This window comes from Pteropus medius, unplaced genomic scaffold, assembly GCF_902729225.1.
Source record: "Pteropus medius unplaced genomic scaffold, Ma_sr-lr_union100, whole genome shotgun sequence".
NCBI classification, from domain to species: Eukaryota; Metazoa; Chordata; class Mammalia; order Chiroptera; family Pteropodidae; genus Pteropus; species Pteropus medius.
In genome coordinates, this window is record NW_024342466.1 from 2,974,915 (window position 1) to 2,997,021 (window position 22,107).

At 55.6% G+C, this 22,107-nt stretch overlaps 1 protein-coding gene across 4 annotated transcripts in view; it reads left to right on the forward strand.

Annotated features, from left to right (window-relative positions):
- The first annotated feature begins 10,495 nt into the window (after window positions 1–10,495).
- Window positions 10,496–22,107, forward strand: part of ASB1 (ankyrin repeat and SOCS box containing 1) — a 42,760-nt gene continuing 31,148 nt past the window's right edge. For 2 of the 4 annotated variants that reach the window (XR_005652353.1, XM_039860737.1), the window contains exons 1-4: window positions 10,771–11,475; window positions 12,668–12,814; window positions 14,822–15,124; window positions 21,054–21,439. Coding sequence is in view for 3 of the 4 variants with exons in the window: in XM_039860737.1 (XP_039716671.1) it covers window positions 11,300–11,475; window positions 12,668–12,814; window positions 14,822–15,124; window positions 21,054–21,439 (1,012 nt within the window). In the remaining variant the exon portion in view is untranslated. Of the gene's footprint in view, window positions 10,610–10,713; window positions 11,476–12,667; window positions 12,815–14,821; window positions 15,125–21,053; window positions 21,440–22,107 lie in introns of those variants that run through there. The other 2 variants (XM_039860756.1, XM_039860748.1) reach the window with 2 other exon arrangements.

The following is a 22,107-nucleotide window of genomic DNA, read 5'->3' on the forward strand; positions in this document are numbered from 1 at the left end:
TTAGTCTTCATCGCATTTTACTCTTGTCTATGCCTTCGAGGTTGTTTGTGTCTTGTGTCTTGTGTCTGTTGGTGCCGCTGCACGTCACTTCCTGACCCAGCTGTGGGCGGGGTCCCTTCCCGTGGGTCCCCTCCGGCCTGGGCGGGAGTGTTCACGCCATGGAAACTGGCAGGTACGAGTGAAAGAGATCACAGCGCACCTTACGCTTACAAGTAGGTGGTGTCACAGCCCGTACGCGGTGAGCGGCAGGCAGAACGGAGTGAAGGAGACGCCTTCCCGTAGTCGAAGACCGTCCTTCGGCGGCAAAGTCACTGTGTCATTGCCAAGCGAGTGCGTTCCTCCGCGGGTCTCGCTTTTGTCTTGTTAAGTGAAAGTACCGAGCGACGCTGATGTCAGACCCGCACGTGCTTTTTGGTCGCAGTCACGATGGGCTGTGGACACGGGACTTCAGCAAACATCAGCAGCGTTCCAGAGATCAGTCGTCTCCGTGGAATTTATGAAAAGGAGCGTCGCCTCTTTTATTACTTGGAAATTGTGGGCTGTTTTTATACCACTCGTATTTCTAGAATCCATTATTATGTCATGGTTAATATTTGTAATTTAGCTCCCCTGGATGGGGGCCAGGGGGTCTGCTCGGGCCTGGCCCCCTCCGTCTGGCTGGGAGCTGGGCCCTGGAGAGTGAGCCCTCTCCCGCCTCAGGACGTCCCTGGAGACCCCGCTGCGTAACGGGCTTGTCCCCCCTCCCGAGGTCACCTCCTTCCTCACGGGTTTTCCGAAGGGGTCGCGTTTCTCGCTGCGTCCCCGGGCCCTTGTCGAGGGCTGGGCGCCAGGAGGGGCGCTGATTGCTTTCCAAGTGACCACCTTGTCTCGCTTCCCGACGAAGCGGCCTCTCGCGGTTACAGCTCCTTCGGGCTCTGTTTTCTCAAACAGACACGTTTAGAGGCTTCGGATGTGGCCTGTCCCCCTCAACTTAGTGGGCTCCAGGGTACTGGGCTGCTCCTGGGGGTCTGGCACTGTCGGCTGGGTCTCTAGGGGCAGAGCCAGAGGTCCTGGGGGTGGGATGGCAGGGGGTGGGGGCATTGCAGACAGAGCGGAACCTGCTGGGCCAACTCCAGGGCCAGATCCATGGGCCGGCCCAGGGCCCCGCCCGGCGGCATCCCTCACCTGGGGAGGCAAAGGGTGTCCTTCCCATGCCCTTTGGTTGACCCTGCTTGAGTCGGCGCCAGAGGCTGGCGGTCCCCAGTCTTCCGCCCACACTCGCCTGCTGCTGCTACGTGCTGGTCTTGATTGTTTTAGCTTCTGCTGACTCAGAGTTCGTCCAGCTGGGACACACTGTCGAGAGGGAGGCACACGTGACAGTGATCCCCCCTTCCAAAGTCGGCCACGGTGTATGCGCTGGTCGCTGGCATGTATTTTTTAAAATTTTTTAAAATTGCCAAACTGTTTTCTACAAGCTCGTCTTTTTTACGCACATACCACACACACGCCTCGGCGCGCACATTCGGCCGGTGCTAACAGCATGCCGGGTCCCTCGTGGACACGCGGTTTTGGTTCGGCCAGTATTTTCTCATTCCTCAGTGATTTCTTCTTTGGCCCATGGCCAAACACGCACCCCGCCCCCACCCTCCTCCGGTTCGATCTCCTTGTGGTGAGAGAATGTGACCTGCTTGAGCCCGGTCCTTTATGGCCTGGCACACGGTCAATGTCATGAAAGATCCATGTCACTTTTTCACAAGTTAGCATGTCATTAGGCTTAACAAGCATTTGACGTGTCATCCCCTTTTTTATCGTGGTAAAAACACATAACGTAAAACTTACCATTTTAACCATCTTTCAGTGACCATTCGGTGGCATTAATCACTTACACGTGGTGTGGCCATCGCCACCACCATCTCCAGAGCTTTTTCATCTTCCCAAACGGATCCTCTGTCCCCATAAACACTCCCCCTTCCCCCAGCCCCGGCACCCACCATTCTACTTCCTTTCCTAGAAATCTGACTGCCCTAGACATCTCGTATAAGTAGAATCATGTGATATTTGTCCTTTTACGACTGACTTATTTCACGTGGCGCAATGTCCTCGAGGTTCATCCCCGATGTAGCAGGTGTCAGAACTTATTTTCAGGGCCGAATGCCATTCCCTTGTAGGGACGAACCACATCTGCTTACCGGTTCACCTGTCCACAGACCCGGGGTCGCGTCCGCCTTTGGCTGCTGTGAACGATGCTGCCGCGAGCACAGACAGCCGCGTGGTACCTGCTTTCCGAGCTTCTGCACGTGTGCCCAGCACTGGAAAAGCCGGATCATGTGGTCGGTCTCTGCGATTTTTGTTTGAGGAGCTATCGGGCTGTTTTCCGTGGCGGGGGGACCATTGTACATTCCCTCCAGCCGTGCACGAAGGGTTCCCATTTCCCACATCTTTGCCACACGTGGCATATAATTCTGAAAAGAATCTGTACTTTCCAATTACTGGGTACCATGTGACATCCATATATGCCTTTCCGTCCACCTCGCTGACTGTGTTGTCCCCGACCACGTCCCTGTCGATATTTTTGTTTGAGTCACCACCACGTACTGAGTGACGTGCTTTATGGTCTCCCGCTTGCTCTGGAGGTGGGGTGACTTCTCTTTGATAGATTCCTCACCCTTGGCCTTCGCCCCTTCTCTCTGGATTCTCATATTTTGACGGTGTCTTTTAAGCATTCGGTCGGGCAGCCTTTGTCTGCACCTGGAGAGCTGACCCCCCGGATGGTTTCGACCGTCTTACCCAGTGGCCTCTATTTTTCCCACTTTGTTTTTTCTCAGCCTCATTTTTTCTTTTTGGCTTTGTTTTTTGGGGGGGAAAAAAGTATTCATCCTATTTTTCTTGCTCTTTTTTTTAGATCTCTCCAATTTGAACTTGTGCATCACATGGTTGTTATTTTAATGGTTGCCTAGTGACTTTAATACTGATAATTTACAAAGTTTAAGATTAATCAGAGTCTTTAGCTTTATTCCAATAATGCAGGGACTACCCAACTTATATCCTTTATTATCCAGTGTTTTCGTTTGATCCTGTTTTTTCGTTTTTGTTTGTTATTGTTTTTTTTTTAGCACATGGATTAAATGATTTATTGCTGTTTAAACAACCGAGGTTTGTCAAAATTTATTCACTTATTTAACAATACCTGCTCATTATTCCTTCTTGCATCTCAGAGCTTCTATCCGGGGTCCTTTCCTTCTTTCTGAAATTGACCCCATGGAATTTGCTTTCAGGAGGGACCCACGATGCAGCTGGCGGGATGGCGTGGGAGCCACCTGCACACTCATGACGGGTGCCGGATGGGGGCCCGTGGCAACGAGCTGCCCCTGCCCAGCTGCCTTCCCTTAGCGGGAGGGGCCGCGTGCCCAGGGTGCTCTGGTCCCCGGCCACCAGAGCGCCATCTCCGGGCTGTCGGCCTTCTGGGGACCCCTGTCTTTGTAGAAAGCTGTGCTCAAGGCTGGGACTTACACTAAACAGACTTCCTATAGGAAACACACGCACAGCCACACTGCTGCTAGAGGCGCTTTTATAGACATTTCCCCGAGAAATATTTCTCTCCGGAAAACTAAGTTCACAGGATGTAATTAAAGCTGCTCCACGTGCGTGCTGGCCTGGCACTTCTTAAGTGCTTCACCAAATGGGCCACCGAATGAAGACATGAAGGAGGCTTTGTTCAGTCCAGTAACGACGGCCGCGTTTGTCGTGGCCCAGGGCCGCCTGCTGCTTTGTGGAGTCAGCGGTGCCCTCCCTCGGGCCCCGGCCCAGGGCGCGCGCCCTTGGGGCCGACTGCGGTGTGACACTGCTCTGGGGAACAACCGTGAGGTGCAAAGTGTCACCTGGATAATGCAACCACCTCCACTCCCATCCACAGTTGAGTGGCGTGTATTTTCTGGCTTACGATCTTTGAGAACATAAATGCATCTTGTCTTCACATCAGAAAAATTTCTGAAAAAAAAGTGACCGAAGCTGCGTGATTTTTGAGCGACACGGCTACGAGGAGCCACGTGGCCGTGCTGTCGTCTCTGACCTTTCTGTCCCCGTTCCCTTGGGGAGGTCCTCGCTCAAGCCAGCGCTTGGTGCAGGCCCAGCGATAGGGCGCTCGGTCTTCCGTGGACCCACAGTGACGGGGGCTAAGAGATGGTGTCTCCTGCAGTTGCTCAGCCAGGAGCTTGAAGGCCTGTCTGTGGTGTGGCTGCAGAGCAGACTGCACACGGAGGACAGCAAGTCTGGAGTTGGGTGAGACCCGGGGCCAGACTGAGCTCCTGGATCTGGCTGTGCCTGAAGACCACCCCATCCTAGACATCCCTGTTCTCAAGATCTCTTAGCGGGTGTGACGGTTCCATTTTATCTCAGCGTGGCGAGGTCATGGTGCCCGGTTATGCGTCGAGCGCCAGTCGAGATGTTGCGAAGGTGTTTTGTAAGTGGGATTAACACGTACGATTAGATGACTTTAAAGCGATTACCCTTAATCTGGGTGGGCCTCACCCAAGCCGTTGAAGGCTTTAAGGCAAAAGCAGGTTACTCTGAGAAAAAGGAATTTCGCCTCAAGGCTGAAGCATAGAAACCCTGCCTGAGTTTCCAGCCTGGACTTCAGACCTGTCGGCCTTCGCGATCGATCGCAGGAGCCAGTTCCTGAAAATACATCTCCGGGAGGCACACACGTTGCTCTTTTGCACACTTACTGAGCTGCAGTACCGTGCAAACGTAACTTATACACACGGGGAAACGAAAAAGTTCGAGAGACTCACTTTATCGCTGTTGTCAGGAACCAAACCCCAAATATCTCTGACGTATGCCTATAAATTCCTTAATTTTAAAAAACTTTATTGTTAAAAAATGCTAATCCTTGTCTGAGCCTTCCGCGAGTCATTGTCTTTTTGCTGCTGGAGGGTCTTGCCTCAACGTCAGTGAAAATGCAGTGTCTTTGACGCTCAATAAAACGAAATGGAATAAAACGGAGTATGCCCGGAGTGTGCCCGTGGGCTGACCGTGGCAGGCCGGCCGGCCAGGGCTCTGTCCCCAGAATATGATTCGAGAGGCCCACGGTGCAGGCGAATGGCTGAGCTGATTGTCACCTAGGCTGGAGTCTGATTCAGTGAGACCAAGGGTCAGGCACAGGGACAGAGCTCAGCGGGGGCAAGGAAGTCCGTCTGACACACAGGGCGGGCAGACGCACAGGACGGGCAGAGGAGAGAGGCGGGGGAGCCGAGAGAGACCGGGTGCCAGGGAGACAGAGTCAGAGAGAGACCCAGGCTGGGCAGAAGAGACGGAGGTAGAGACGGAGATGGACAGAGAAAGGCAGAGAGAGCGGCCGGATTCTCTGAAAGCAGCTGCAGCGGCGTGTGCCCCGTCCCCCGCCCCACGCCCTCCTTTCCACGCGAACACTGATGTCCCCCCTCCCCCCACAGAGGCAGGCAGGGGCTGCGCTTGACCCTTGGACCAGGGCAGACCGTTGTGGGTTCCTGGACCGGCAGAGCAGAGTGGGAACGATGCCACGTGGCGTTTGAGGGGTCACCACGATGCTTCTACCTGGCCCTGCCCCCCACACTCCATCTCTGGATTCTCCCCTTGGAATCCACCCGCCATGTGTGAGGGACCCAAGCCACATGGGGAGGCCACGTGGGGATGTGCTGACGCCCCAGCCGGGCCCCCAGCCCGTAGTCCGCAGTGTCCCTTCAGCCGACCCCAGCCCCAGCCTCCGAGTCTCCCAGCTGAGACCTCAGACGCTGCGAAGCAGAGACAGGCCTTTCCCACTTGGCCCCGGCCAGACTCTGGACCACGAAACCGTGTGAGACACACGTGATGGCCATGGTTTGAAGCCTCCGAGTATTTTATTACTGGTGATAGAGGAGGGGGAGGTGCACACGGAGACCGCGTGTTAGAAAGAGGCAGAGATACGGACGGACACACGAACAGGTCGAAGAGAAACAGTCCGCGAGGCCTCGGGGTCCAGCTCGGCCTCCGGAGGCTCCGTCCTGTCCTGTCCAGCTCTGGTGGCCCCGCTCGTGGTCATGTCCCTCCAGCGTCTGCCTCCCCGCACGCAGCCTCTCCCTGCGTGTCTGAGTCTCAACTCCGCCTCCACCTTTCTCTGCGAAGACCCAGTCGGCGGACTTAGGACTCCGTAAATCCTTCATTGCATCTGCAAAACCCCTTTTCCCAAATGTGGTCCCAGACGTTAGGAAGTGGATTTGTGTTTTTGGGGACCACCATCCACCCCGCTTTGCTGAACCAGAGGCTCACCCCTGCCCCCGGGAGCAGGCACAGTGCCTGGCCGAGGCTGCGTTGAGTGACTTAACCTGTTTGTCAGCAACAAGCCCCAGTGAGCTCGTGATACCGGAGGCAGCTTGACGGAGCGAAGTGTCTGTTCGCAGAGATAGCGCGCTCTGCACGGGGGGGAGAGGAGAGGGGTTATGAGGCCGGGGTGGGGGAGGCTGGCGGGGAGCCCAGGCACCCAGCTGGTCGGGAGGGACTGGGGGCGGCAACTGGAGCGCTGGTGTCCCCAGGCAGGGTGTGGGGACGGGAGGGCACTGGGGTGTGCACACACTGGGTTCTAGAGGGAGTCGTGGGAGCTGCAGGAGGGGAGGAGGCTAGGGCCTGTGTTCTGAAGTCCCCGGATGCCCGCTGAGGGACATAGAAGGGAACCCGGTTAATTCGGGTTTGTCAGTCTGAGTGACAGAAACCCTTTTAAATGGCAGGAAAAATTCACCTCGAGGTGAAGGAGGGACGGTGGGCTAGACAGGGCGGAGGGGGCTGGCGGGGGGAGTGTGTAGGGTCCCACTCGCTCTGGTTTTAAAGCTGGAGCCCTTGCTTGGGATCCCCTGCAGTCTGGGGCAAACGGGATGCTTGGTGGCCCTGGACTGGAGTCCTTCTCTAAGAATCAGCCACTTCTGCTGTGAGGCACTGCTCCTTGGGACGCAGGCCCAGGCGTCTCCCACTTTTGCTTCTGAACACCCCTCCCCACCCCCCAGTGACCGGCGCAGAGTGGACGCTCGTGCAGGTGTTGCCCGGTCTACGAGCTCTGTGGTCTCCTGACACTGTGGCGTACTCAGACACCTACGGGGATGCACACAGAGAGGGCACCCGCTTGTCAGGGCTCCTGAGGTGGCCCGGGGTCCACACTGTCCTCAACCGTCTCTGGCAGGGGACGGCGGAGTGTGGGATGGTTCGTGGGCCACACTCAGCAAAGGGACACTGTCCCAGGCATTGGCAGCCATGCCACCGATGCTCATTTTGGTCTGAGGCTCTGTCGCACTGGGTCTGAGGCTCTGTGCTTTACAGAAACCTTGCAAGGCAGGCATTCCCAGTCCATTTCTCAGACCGGGGACCGAGGCTGGAGGCTTTGCTCCTCATCCAGGTCCCTCAGCTGGGAGGACGTGGCCTTGGGCTCCTGACTGCAAGGCTGCTCCCTTTCTAGGGCAGACGGCTGGGCTGATACCACCCCCTGGCCTGGGGCCGAGGGGTTCAGGTCTGCAGAGCAGGGCTGGTCAAAACGATGGCCTCCGCTGAGGAACACCCCTGCTCTCTCCTCGGAGGCCGAGGGCAGGTGGGGGCAGTAATCACCAAGGCGGAGCCGCCCCAGATGCAGGCCCTCAGGGGCTCTGGACCACAGCGGCCTGCTTTCCACCAGGCAGGTGGCCGTCTGCTGCCCCATTCCTGGGGCTGGGCTGTGGGGTCGGCAGCACCAGCACCCCCGAGCCCCGGGAAAGGGGCCCTCGGCATGCAGCACGGAGGCTCAGGCTTCCAGCCACCCTGCACACCTGCAGCGTCTCCAGAAGAGGCCCCTGCGGGGGGCGGGAACGGAGTGGGACAGGGGTCTGCTTCATATGAGGGGCTCTGGCCCCTTCCCAGACCTCCGGAGCCAGAAGACTGTGCCGGACAGTTGTGCTATAAAAATTCTGTTTAATGAGCTCTGCTGTGGCTCTCTCTCTCACACAGCCAACGTGTCCTTAGCATAGTGCTGAGAAGAGGCGTCTAACTCAGGGTCATGAGCATTTTGTGCCGAGCTACCCTCCAAAAAGACTGGGCCAGGCTCCAGGGAGGGGCCATTTGGGGAAGCTGAGCGTTTTATTCTGGGGACGTTAGGTGCGGGCTGCTGCGGGGGCGGCCTGAGCTGTCAGATGGCAACAGGAGTGGAGGGGTGACTTTAGGGTGGGAGGAAGTGACGGCGGTGGGAAAATGCGAGGGTGCCATTGGGGCGTGGTGGGGGGCAGAGACAGCCCCCGCTTTGTCTGAGGGGGCCCTGTGTTCCTCCAGGGCTGGTGCTGGTGGCACGTCCAGGGTGCCCATGGCCGTGACGGCACTGGCATACTCCTGTTGGCTGTAGATCACACAGTCGGAGGGAACTGGGAACTGTGTCTGCGGCGTTCCCCAAGCATCCCTCTGTGGGTGCTCTGGGCTTCTGAGACCCGTGGACGGAAGGCGAGGCCAGAGGAGAGCGGCCGCAGGCTCGGACCACCCTGCGTTTCAGTCTCATCTGTCACTGCGTTTCGGGCGTGGCGCCAAGCCTCCCTGACCCCAGGGTCCTGAAAAACAGGTCAAGGGTTAGAGCCACGTCTGGCCTCTGCTGGCGTCGGGAGCGCTGCCCTGCGCACGGCGGGCATTTAGGGGAAGGGGGTGGGGATGCCATGGACTGGTGCCTCATGTCCTTCTCCAAAAGAGACAGGATCCCCAAGTCAACACCGTGCCAAGCAGAGGCACAGTGACCTCTGCTCAGGCCACTTAACCCCCGACAACAGGGGCGGTGCAGCTGAAGCTGGCAGGGACAAGGCCCTCAACCTGGCTGCACGTCAGAGTCACCTGGGAGCCTTAAAAATCCCCACGACCAGGCCACTTCCCAGCCTAGCTGCATCGGCATGTCTGGAGTGGGACCAGGCTTGCTTTTATTTATATCATGGCAATTGTACACGACGAACTTCACCATCGTAACCCTTTTAGTGTGCACTTTGTGGCATTAAGTGCACTCACACCATAGTGCAACCCATCTCCAGACCTTCTCATCCTCCCAAACTGAAACCGTCCCCCTCCCGCAGGCCCTGGCCCCACCATCTACTTTCTGTCTCTGTGAATTTGTGTTAAGAACCTCATGTGAGTGGAATCATGCAGTATTTGTCCCTTGTTGTGACTGGCTTATTTCACTGAGCATTATGTCTTTGAGATTCATCCATGTTGTGCCATGTACCAGAATTTTCTTCCTTTTTAAGGCTGAATACTACTCCACTGTAAGGACAGAGCACGTGTTGTTATTCATTCACCCGCTGGACACCTGGTTTTCTCCCCAGGCATCCGTGTTTTTAAAGCTTGCAAGATGTTTTTCTGTGTGCGGCTCTGGTGGAGGCCAGTGGGCGGGGCTGCTCCGGCTCCCACAGATCAGCCCAATGGGCGTCACCCCAGCCCTAGTGCCAAGAGTGCTGGTTGCATTATCAAGTCCAAACAGCTGCTGCATGAAGCCCCCCCTCTTCAAACATACCCCCACGTCTGCAGCCCCAGGGTGCCACCCAGCTGCATGTGGACCAGTCTCAGGCCCCACACTCGAGCACTCCCGCGGGCACCAGCTCCTGTCTCCATGGCTCCCCTTACTCCACATGGTCCTGTTACTACAACGCAGGACCAGCCAGCGGGTCACATGCACCACTGTTGAAGGCTCCGGCCTCACGGTCATCAGTCCCCCGCTGTCTGTCCTCCTGCTCCACCTCTAAAACCCAGAACCGCGTCCCCTCTGTGCCCACCCACTGAGGCCCTCCTGCTAGTCCTCCTGCGGAGCGTGGAAGCGACGAACGGAAGCCGTGCTCGAGCACCAAAATTCAATGCACGTAGTTTGACAGTAGTTCAATAAGCAAGTGTGTAGGAAAAGTTATTCGGTAAAGGCTTGTGTCTGGCGTTGACCTGAGCTGCAATTGACAGACATGATCCCTGCCCTCTTGCAAGGGATTTTCGGGGAGCATTCATTTGATAGCACATTAGTATGTGCCCGGTCCTGCGGTTGCCCTTCCAACAGAACCTGCGGCGGGGAAAGCGCTGGGGGTGCCGCAACCCGCGCACCCGCGCTCTCCCGGGGCGGCTCCGAGCCTACGGCTGAGCGCGGGGACACAGTGGAGCTGGGCCATTGCTACTGGCGCAGGCCGCCTTTACCCGCACGCCCGGGATTCCCCCGACCCCTTGCACCGCAGAGGTCAAACTCGAGTCCGCGCTGCGACCCGCCCGCGGCCCCGCCCCCTCGCCCCAGGCGGGCGGCCACGCCCCTCGCGTGGGGGCGCGGACGGGCCCGACCAACCAGCGTGCCCCCGCCCCGCCCCCAGGTTGACGTGCTTCCCAAAACCCTCTGCGCGACGCCGGAGGCTGAGGTAGCGCCGCGAAGTCCGCGCCGCGCGACAGCGCGCGCCCCGCAGCCAGGCGGGAGGGGACGGCCCGGCGTGGACATCCGGGAGCCCGTGAGCGAGGCGCGAGCCCGCCGGAAGCCGCGCCCCGCCTGCCCGCGCCGCCGGAAGTGGTCGCGGCCGCGGTGGCGGGTGGCGTGGACGGGCCCCGGAGGCCGGAGCGCCCATGGCGGAGGGCGGCGGCCCCGACGGGCGGGCCGGGCCGGGGCCCGCAGGTAACGTGCGCGCGGCCGCCCGGCCCGGGGCGCGCGGGGCAGCGGGGGCGAGGCCCGGGCGGCGGCGTCCTCGTCCGGGGCCGGGTCAGCGCCGTCACCCCCGCGCCCGGCCCTGCGGGAACCGCGCTCGCGCCGGGTTTCCTCCCCCGTGGAACCTGCGTTGTAACTGCCAGCTCGTTAGCCGATGTGGGTTCGATAGGACCCCAGCTGTATGCCCAGGACGTGGGCCGCGGTCCGGAAAGCCCCGCGAGCCGGCCCCTCAGCGGGCAGGTGCGTCCCCATCACGCCACCCGCGGACAGCGGTAACGCCGTTCCCAGCGCGCGGTCAGTGACACAGCACGTCCCGGAGGAGGCAGCTCTGCCACAGTGTGATTTAAGCAGTGAGAAAGGCTCACGCCCACCACCCAAAGTAGCCATCCGACTTAGGGTCTCCGCCTTGGAATAGTCCTGCGATGCAGATGTGCATTTGCAGGGGACGCAAATGCCGGGGTTCAGGCGAGGTTCCCTTTTAACCTGTGGTGGGAATCCCTCCTTGCTGCCGTCTGAATTTGCCCCGTGTACCGAGTGCTTTTATGTGCCCTGGACTTAACACGCTCAGCTGTCTCTGGAGAGAGACTCTTCCGAAGAGTTTCTTAGACCTTAGTAATAAATATTACTCTAATTCTTAACTGTGCCGCAGCTTAAGATACGATGTTGACTTGGAGACCCTTGCAAGTAGCACTTGGCATCCATCCATCCATCCAACTCTTCATCTCTCCGTTCATTCAGCAAACATTCATTGAGGACCTAGTATTGGCTGCACCTTGCTGGGGCTGGGAACAGCCCAGTGAACAAGTCAGACAAAGCCACTTCCATTCTGAGCTTTGGTTGGTATTGACTTTGACCCCAGGGACAGCCAGGACCTTATGGTGTCTGGGGTCTCATCTCATGTGAGAGTGAGGGATGGAATGAGAGGTGTTCAGCCGACAAGAGAGAACTGGCCCCTGCCTCCCAGCACAGAAGGCTGCAGAAGAAAGGTCGGCTCCGCCCCGTGTCCGGGGGCTCTCTCCGTGCAGAACCATGTTGTTATTTAGTGTGTTGCAGGTGGGGGAGGGGAGGGGCCACGGAGGTGTTCTGTTAAAGCTTAAGGGCAGTGTCGGGTACTTGTGTTGTCACTGGCGAGCCCTATCGGAAAGACGCAAACTCGAAGTTATTTGGAAGGATCTGGAACTGGGGAAGAGAAAGCTGCATCGAGCTGGGCCAGGTAGTGGGCGGAGATGAGGCCAGCGAAGGGGCAGAGAGGAGAACTTAGCAGAAGCCCCCGGCTCCCACGTGCCTGCATCTGAATCTCACCCACTCCTCTGAACTTTGGGCTCGAACTGTGGGGCGACGACTGTGGAGGGTGTGGTGGAGGAGGGTTGGGGTGGCGGCCCCAGCACGCTCTTTGCCTCCTGCCTGTCCATCTGCAGGTCTGGTTGTGGGATCAGCTTGAGTGACCCATGTGTCTGTCAGCCACCTGCCGACCTTGTGTTTTGCCTCTGCCAGCGGACTGTCAGACCCTGGAGGGCGAGGGAATTTAGTCAGCACGCCCATTGGGCTATGGTTGAGTCTTGTATACAGAGGGTACTCAAGAGATTTGATTCAAATATAAAAAGTGACTTCAGCATCAGAAGGAGTTGGCCTGCGGAAGGGCGCGCTGTACGGCTGTGCTGGGTCACACACTAGGACAGTGTGGTGTGCGGAACTTGGTGCAGGCATTCTGAGTTTATTCTCCTTCCTTATGCTCCTGAGCACCTGTGTGCTGTGTGTACAAAACCTTTGTTTTATTTAGGATCCTCTATTATTCTTAGTGGCTTTGGCTCACCATCCCCCATCCCATCAACGTTTTAAAAATTGTTTTTTGGTGTCAGGCATGTGCTAACTTTCATTAAGGGAAACTTTGTATATTTTTCTGTGTTTGGAAGTTTCCAGAGCTTGGGAATGATTCGTCCTTGAGAGGAAGGGGTCCTTGCAGATGGCGCGCCCTCCTGGTTGGTGTCGGTGAGGTTTCCGGGAGCTGACAGGGGCCCCTCTCTTCAGTGCAGGTCCTAATCTGAAGGAGTGGCTCAGGGAGCAGTTCTGTGACCACCCGCTGGAGCACTGTGAGGACACGAGGCTCCATGACGCAGCCTACGTGGGGGACCTGCAGACCCTCAGGAGCCTGCTGCAGGAGGAGAGCTACCGGAGGTGAGCGTCTCGGCTGCCCCGGCCGGCCCTGTGCCCGGCCGCGCGGGGACATGGCACGCTGCTGTGCGGGTGACGAGCCTGCTGCTCTCCATTTCAGAGGACAAGGGAAAACGGAGGCTGAGGAAGCCTGGGCACAGCTGTAGGAGACACCAGGTCGTGTGGACAGGGAGACTGGTGTTCAAGTCCAACTCTGTCATTTGGCCTTTATATTTTCTGGCAACTTCCGTCCCTCTGGGTGTCCGCTTCCTCGGCGTTACTCCTGAGGCAGCGCCGTGACCCTCTTTAGTAGTGGGTGGCCATGCCCCTTGAGTGTCTCTTGTGGCTCTTTATCCCAAGCCGTGCACGTCCGTTCTCCTTCCTCGTTTATGTGGTCTGGTTGCCCGCTGCAGGTGCAGACTTCCTGATGTGCCCTGATGTCCTCCTGCGGCATTTCTGGGGTACCCTCCTCTCTGGCTTCTCAGGTTCTCAGTTGTCTGCCTCCAGGGTCTGGGGCCAGCCGTCCCCTCACCCAGGCATCTGCGAGTGCCCAGTTTCTGCGAGTGCCCAGTTTCTCGTTCCCTTCATCGATGGTGCCCTGCCGGCTCCTGCCGCTTTCTCCAAACCGGCTCGGGCGCTTTCTTCACATCCGCAGAGCTGCGCTTTTACTTCCGTCGCCTGGGGCACCTGTGCAGGGAGCCTGCCTTCTCTCTGGGCTGTTCTCCGATGCTGTGTGTCGAGGCCTGGAGCCCCAGCTGGATCTGAAACTCACCTGTGACTGGAAAACCCTCTTGTCTTTTCTTTCTGTGCCCCCTTTAGGGCTGGGGTGCAGCGAGTCGATAACAAACGCCTGCGTGTCACTACCGCATCTAACGCTGCTTTTTGTGGCTAGTTCCCGAGGGACGATGTCCAGCAATACAGAAATGGGTGCCCTTCTCTCTTCCTGCTAACGTCTTAGCGTCACCCCATCAGAACAGGTGTCAGTCTTTGGGAAGAGTTCTGAATGTCCACAAAGGATTTCATACAGAGACGTCGGATGGGTTATGAGCCCAAAGAAAACCTTAAACTTGCAGACGTGACAGTGGGAGAAAATGGCAGTGGAGAGAGTTCGGCCGGGTCTCAGACCAGTGCTTTCGCGTTGCTTTTCCAGGCACTTTTTTCGTTGTGTTTTACTCGGGTTCGGGGACTCCCGTTTCTCCACGGAGTTTCCGGTTGCTCTGTGTCTCTCTGCTGATGTGTCCTTGGAGCGTTCCTTGGCCTGCTCGGCCAGTGGAAGCCAGTTCACGGCCGAAGGAGGAGCCTTTGGCCCACAGTGTGTGTCTCGGCCCCTGTCGCGGTGGGCTGGACTCCCAAACGTTCAAAGCTGCCTTGGGAGCTTGAGGGGAACTGCACCTCCGTTGGTGACGTGGTGGGGCATTGGACTGCACGGCCGTGGCATCCGTTGACAGGGAGTCGTGTTCTGATTGTCGCTTCTCATGCGAGCTGAGTCTGGGCAGCGTCCCTCTGCTGCCGTGGCCGGGAGCGTAGGCCCTGTGTGGCCTCAGCGATCTCCGCAGGGTGCATTTCGTGCTGTGTCAGATCAGAGGGATCGGGGTGTCACCTAGTCCCAGTGCGTCATGCAGTGTCTGGCCTTCAGAGGTTGTAGCTGGTGAGAAGGGCTGGGGGCCCTGAGCCACTTACCCAGTGAGCGTGCCGTCCTCCTCAGGCGGGCCCTTCCCCGCTTCGTGGCGCAGAGTCAGGAAACGCGAGATCGTAGCTCTGGTGCCCATCAGTCTACCTGTACCTCGAGCGTCTTCATCTGCAGACTGGGCTCTTAACATGCACACGTCCAGCAGAGTAAACACGTGAGGGCGTTTCACAGCATGGGACGCAGGTGAAAGCCACTGAAGCAGAGGGTGACTGTTACGAGCTGGCTCTCTGGTCCGTAGCCTCAGTGTGGGGGTGGCAGAGCACGCGCAGGTCCGGTTTCCTGGCCCCGCCCCACTGCTTGGCCCCGCCCCCACTGCCTGGCCCCCCTGTGTTCTCTCGTAGCCGCATCAACGAGAAGTCTGTCTGGTGCTGTGGCTGGCTGCCCTGCACACCGCTGCGCATCGCGGCCACCGCAGGCCACGGGAACTGCGTGGACTTCCTCATCCGGAAGGGGGCTGAGGTGGATCTGGTGGATGTCAAGGGACAGACGGCCCTGTACGTGGCCGTGGTGAACGGGCACCTGGAGAGCGCCCAGATCCTCCTCGAAGCCGGCGCCGACCCCAACGGAAGCCGGCACCACCGCAGCACCCCCGTCTACCACGCCTCTCGCGTGGGCAGGGCCGACATCCTGAAGGCCCTCATCAGGTCAGTGCCGCGCGGCCCGGTCACCGCGGGACGGCGGCGTCTGCCGCTTCCTGCAGCCACGTTCTCATTCCTCGTTTTCTGTGTTTACTCTCTCTCTCAAATTACACTTGTTAGAGCATTTGTCTATTTTGTTAGTCTTTTTAGAGATCTACTTCTTAGCTTTATCAGTTTGCTTTTTCTTACTGATAAACTTTCTGCTTTTATCTTTATTTTTTCCTATTTTCTTTTATGTTTTTCCTAACTCTTTAAGTTGAATGCTTTTTCATTTTTTTCGATTAATAATGTAAACATTCAAGGTTATTAATTTACCTTTGCATATAGCTTTGGCCACATCCACTCATTTTTTTCCTTCATTTTTAAATAGGTGTAATTGTCATTGGTTTCTTCTTTGTTCTTATAGTTAAGGAGGAGAAAGTTTTAGTAAAGTATTTATAAATTTCTAATTTATTGTATAGTGCTCAGATAATATGGGCAATCTAATTTCTGTTTTGGAGATTCCTTAAGTTTTTTTCAAATTATTTTTTGATCATCGGACCACATTGTTGTGGATGCTTGTAGCAGAGACCACGAGTGGCATTTGCACAGTGCAGTATGGTAGCCTCAGTTATGTTGTTCAGAGTCCCCCTCTATCTGTTTTCACATTTTAACCGTTGGATCTGCCCCAGATTCAGAGAAGTCTGTTAGTCTCTAATCACTGTTGTGCTTTGTCAGTTTCCCCTTATATGTCTAGTAGTTTTTGCTTCTTACATTGTGATGCTAATTGAGCTCATAAATAGTCTTGCTTATTGATTATGCTTGTTATCAACACGTTTTTTTTAAATGAAAAATCTGTTGGTTTTTAATCTTTTAATCTTCGTGGATCGAAGTAATTCTTTGTGTATTCACCTTTGTTATTTGCCTGTCCGAGATTCTTTGTTTTTTAATACAGTTAACATTATTGCAGTAGCCGATGTTAGATCTATTTCTGTTATCTTTCTGCTTCTTAACTATTTCTTTATTTTATATCTTTGTTTCATGATCTGTGTTTGCTTTCCTTTTCTATTATTTTAGATGGTTTTTGGTCGTATTTTAATTGTACTGATGGTACAGTGTTTTTTCGTATTTGAACCAGACTGTGATTTCATTTTCTGTGTCTCCGGTGACTTCCATCTACCAAAGATGCCTTTTTTCCCTTCCTTACCCGGGAGACAGTTCCTTCCGTGGTTGGAGAGAGTGGTTTAGGGAGCCGGTTCTCTGTGGAGAAGGACTGGGGAGCGGTTCTGCTACCACAGGCTGCCGTGGGGCGGTTCTCAGGGCAGGGCTCTGGCACTGCACAGAACAGGGTTTCTAAGTTAGGTGCTGAGAACGTAGTTATTCTGTTGAAAGTTTTAATATACTAAACGGCTGTGAAATTGCCTTTTGGGGAGATAAAACGAGGGTGGGTTGCCTGCTGTATCAGAGGGTGATAAAACTGTGTTGCTTTTCCCCTTCTTTTTAAGGATTTCTAGTCTGATAATGTAATCGACTTCAGTCCCATGTTTTTGCATTTTGGAGAATGTAAGTCATTAATTTGGAAATGTGTTGAGTAGGATCAATCAGTGAAATTTCATCCCGGTTCCAGAAATCCTTGGGGCCTTTTGGTCAGTGCATGATGTACAACTGGTAGAAATTAACCTCAGGCGCAGCTTTCTGAAGCACACACACACGGGCCCTTCACACACGGGGGCCCCTCACACTCACGGGGGCCCCTCACATGGGGGCCCCTCACACACGGGGGCCCCTCACACTCACGGGGGCCCCTCACACACGAGGGCCCTTCACACACGGGGGCCCCTCACACTCACGGGGGCCCCTCACACACGGGGGCCCCTCACACACAGCCCCTCACACACACAAGGGCCCCTCACTCACGGGGGCCCCTCACACACACAAGGGCCCCTCACACACGGGGGCCCTTCTTGAGAAACGCCACTGAGACATCCTGTCCCTGCACTGGAGCACGTGACGTTACTTTTACGGTGAGGTACCAAGAACAGGCGTTAGTCTGTTGGAAAGTTTTGTGTGTTCTAAGTTATTAGATAACTGAGTCGGAAAACGAGTGACGTGTTAATTGCTGAGCAGATAGCACAGTCTGAGTATAATCTGAACTCAGCTTCTGCCTTCTGTCATTTTCTCATGGGCAGGGCTTTCTTCTGTCACTTGTAGTTTGCTGTCCCTCTGCAAGTAAACCTCTGTTTCGTTCCTTGTCCGTTCCCTCGATATGTGTTACTGATGTTTTTATAAGAAAAGGATTGGTATTTCTCTGTGTGTCAAAGTTATGTTGATTTATTGAGTTGTCCCAATGATTCCTTGCCAGTGATATTAAAAGCAGTGGGGGAATTTTGGAAAATACTCAAGATTAAAATTAACTGGATCCCATCCAGTATGCTTTTATGAGTGGATGCAGGGCTGTCTTTCCCACGGCTCAGCTAATGCCAGGTTGTCGTACTGCCCCTAATTACAGACATTTTGGAGGACAAACCCCTTAATGAGGAGGAAAAAAAATCTCTGCTTGAAATCTAGTTCTCTTTTTCTTAGTTGGTTGAGTGCGAAATGAGGGAGTTTCTGCTTGGTTTGGTGTGTGTTTGAGAATGTTTCTCTCGTCATCCCAGGATGTCTTGGAGGATGGCGGTGTTTGCATTTGTAGCATCTGATGACACTGCTTGGCGTTGGGGTGGGGGAAGCCGATGGTCATGTGAATACGTGGGCCTGTGTGCCATCCTCCCTCCTCGCCCGCGCTGCCCAAGCACTGCAGGGGTGGTGCGGGGGGATGTGCCTGCGGACACTCGGAACCGTGCTGGAAAGACGTGATGAGGCACGCTCGCTGGCTGTGACTGGGGGCGGTCATTGTCATGCAGGCTGGAAACGGCGCGGTCCCCTCTGCCCTGGACCCCAGTCAGGCCCCGTCAGCATTACTTCCTACAAATTGCCTTTTCCTGATTCAAGAGAAATCTGTGATGACGAAACCGTGAGGCACTGCAGGACTGGCTGGGCCGTGGCGCTCAGTGCCACGCACGTCAGCAGGTGCCGGTGTCTGCCGCTTACCGAGACACCGAGAGGGACGTCAGCTGGTGCTCCAGGGCGGGAATCTCCTAGGGGTCAGGCCATGCCTTGCCCTCCCCATCCTGCCAGGCCGCAAGTGATTTCAGTCTTCCGCTTCTGCCCATGTTTACTCTGACCTTTTGGTTAAGGGAGTGTCTGCCAGGCTTCTCCAATGCAAAGTTATTCTTTTCCCTCTAATTATCTAATTAGTCGATATTTCGTGGAGAAGTATTTTGCACCCATGTAAATCTATTCCTTATCAAATTTTTAATTAATTTTTTCTGTTAGGCTCATAGTTTTCTGTGTTATCCAATGAGTTATTTGATTATATTGTTAATCGATTTCGATGCTCAGATTGTCTCAGATTTGGCTCCAGAGACCCCGGCAGGCCAGCTCCGTGCCTTCTGACACGTCCCCATCGTTCTTTGGACAGCCTCTTACTTTCTCATGTGACAAGATATTTCAGGCTCATCTTGGACTTTCCTGTCTCAGCCCTGGAGTGGGTCGTTTCTTCAAGGAACCCTGGTTCCTTTTCGTGCATAAGGCTTTTAGAAGCCATGGTCGGACACTGGCAGTGCTCGTTGCTTGTGGGCGTCTGTTTGCAGGTGACGTGCACGCGTTTCCGTCTGCTTTGCTGTGTCTGCTGACGGTGACAGCCGGGGTCGACCAGATGCCTGCACTCCAGTTCGGCGCCACAGGCTGCTCTTGCTGTTTTTCCTTTCCAGACTTACTGTTCTCTGTTCTAACAGCGAGAGACCTGGTTCCCCACCCTTCACACGTGTCGCCTGTCCCCCACGTGTGACCAGGCGCCTGTTGCTGCTGCCCACCCCACACCTGCCTCCTCGCCCACCCCTTGGCGGCGCTAGGTCCCCATGCCATGCAGCAACCCCAGCAGGCACCTCTTCACTCGGGCAGGACGCCGCCCCCAAGCCAGGTGTCTCCCTGCCGTGGCGAGCGGCCGGCCCCTGCTGGCAGTGAGATGGCCCCGGTGGGCAGTTGGTGCTCGAAATGCCTGATAGAACGTCATATGTTTGGGTGTCCCTGTGCAGTGACAAGGCCAGTCCCTTGTGGGGACTCTAAAGGCTCTGCCTGTAGAGTCGTTTAGAGACTGGCTCTGGTGGAATGAGGCGTCAGTCAGGTGACTCCTGTCCCTGTCACCCCCGCCGTGAGATTGGTGTCCTCACACCGGGGCTGTCACTGGCAGTGAGCAGAGGAGAGCCCCTGGGCAGCGGAGGGATTGCCCGAGCTGCCACCGTGCTGGCCCGCCGTGCTTCCTGTCCCAGGCCCGCGCTTCCTGTCCCAGGTCTGCCTCTGCTGGCCTCGGGCCTGGCCTGGCGGGGGGCGGCCTGGCCGTCCCCCGCATACCTGAGGGCAGCAGCCGCCGCACGCGGTTGGCTCCGAGTGTTTCTTCTTGCTCTCGGTTTTCAGTGCTGCTTTTTATTTGTTTTACAACATATGTTTACATGGTTCAAAGGGCAAATCTATCAAAATGGAGCTGACTCTTGAACCACACGGGGGTTGGGGCGCTGACCCCCGCGCAGTTGAAAATTCACGCGTAACTTTGAACTCTCCCCAAACGTCTCTGCAGTCGTCCCTCGGTATCGCGAGGGGCTGGTTCTAGGATCCCCGCAGTGCTCCAGTCCCTCCTGTGACACGACATAGGACCCTCGTCCTCCCAACCGAGAAGCCCGCCGCGGCCCGGAAATACCGTCGCAGACCCCGCGGTGGAATCTGCACGGGCGACCGCGTGCCGGACCCTGCGCGGAAAAGCGGACCCCCGCCGTCCAAACCACGTTGCTCAGGGGGCAGCTTCATTTTATAACTTGCCTCAAGCAAATTTTGGATGTTTCCATTAAGTTTGTGCTTAGCCGTCTCACTTTAAAATTTATTTTGTTGTCGTAAGTGAGGTATTCTCACTTTACGTTTGAACTTGTTTTTCTTTGTAGAGACGAAGGCTGTCAGTTTTACAGCTTGCTGGTTTAATAAATTCTGTTGTTGCTCGTTAGTTGTATTTTCATGAATTATTAGGGCTTTCCAGATGCAATCATATTTTCTGAAAATAGGAAGTTTTACAACTCTTCCTTTCCAATCTTAATCAGCCAATTATTTCTTCTAACTGTTCTAATATCTTTATTTAAAATGCCTTTAAAAATAGCGGGCCAGAGATCGGGAGCGTGCATCTTGCTCCAGGCTTTAGCAAGGGAGCTGCGAGAGCTTCCCCATCAGGTAAGATGCTGACTTCTGGGTCGAGGGAACACTTCTTACCGTGTTACGAAAATACCCATCACTTCCTATTTTTTTGAGTATTTTTAAACTTGCACAAGTGTTGAGTTTTATCATATTCCCCCACCCTTTTTTTTGCATCCATAGGGATAGTCACGATGTTCCCTTAGCTCTGTGAATGTGACGGGGTATGTTAATGGTTCCCACACTGGAACTGCCCTCGCGTTCTCGGAGTAACTCCCATGAGGCTCTGGGTGTATTGCTCGCTCTGTTTTTGGATTCTCTTTGCTCACATTTCATTGACAGTGAAGCTGATACTCAGAAGTGAAAATGGTAGTTTTTCTTTATGGCGCGGCCTTTGTTAGGTTTTGGGATTATTGTTTTGCTGATTTCTTAAAGCGAATTTGGAAGTTTTTCTTCTTTTAATAGTTTAAGTAGCCATGAGATTTTCGAGTCTTTAAAGTTTTGAAAGAATTCTCTCAGGAATTTCGTTGCGTGAATTACAGATTCCTAACTACGGTCTCTCCTTGCGTCGTGACCTCCGATGGCCCCCCCAGTGCTCACGGGGTTCGGGCCCATGTCCCCAGGGCGCCGTGGAGTTGTTGACTGCCGTCGTCCCCTGATTGTCCCCTTGTCTCCCCTGTAGGTACGGGGCCGACGTGGACGTCACCCACCACGTGACCCCTGACGTCCGGCCCCCCTTCTCCCGACGCCTCACCTCCCTGGTGGTCTGCCCGCTATACATCAGTGCCGCCTACCACAACCTGCAGTGCTTCCAGCTGCTGCTCCAGGCTGGGGCGAACCCCGACTTCAACTGCAGCGGTCCCGTCAACACACAGGGCTTCCACAGGGGCTCCCCTGGCTGCGTCATGGATGCCGTGCTGCGCCACGGCTGCGAGGCGGCCTTCGTGAGCCTGCTCGTGGACTTCGGAGCCAACCTGAACCTGGTGAAGTGGGAAGCCTTGGGCCCGGAGTCCAGGGGGCGACGGAAGGTGGACCCCACGGCACTGCAGGTCTTTCAGGAGGCCAGAAGTAAGTGGCCGGGCCCTGTTCTGCCCTGCAGTTGGTGTGGGTCAGTTGAATGAACCAAGTGGCAGCAGTTAAACCCAAATGACACTGGGACTGGGGCCCGGTCAGAGCCCTCAGTGAGGACCAGGGACTTCTCAGATTGGGCTTCTCTCTTAAAATTCTAGATGCCGAGAGTTGACACCAAGAAACTTATAAGAGGACATGTTTTCGAAGCTCCTGGAATTATATTGTTTACCCCTTGCTCTGCTTCGTGACCCCAGATTCTCTCGCTTTGTCTTCGGTGCCTTCACCTCAGTGCGAGCCCATCCGCCAGGGTTCCCGCTTCCCTCTTGCCCTTCGGGATTGTGTGAGGCCATTATTTTGGATTGTGCATTAAGTCTGATTTTTGCTGGAATGAAGTCCATAGTTGGCATATTTATGAAGAAAGATTTTGCTAACGAATTAATAAATTGTTAGTCAGAGGCTCTGCAGTTGCCGGGGCTCGGTCTTGTCCCAGCCCAGCCTTTCCCCCAGGACTCAGAAATTGCCCTCTGCAGGCCATACGCCTCTGCGACCTGCCCACGCCCAGTCCCCTTCCTGCCTGGGTCTTGAGGGCACCTGAATCAACAGCCTTGCCCCTAACCTTGATGTCTCACAGAACTTTGGTTTCTCGTGTTCGTATGGTTGGATTT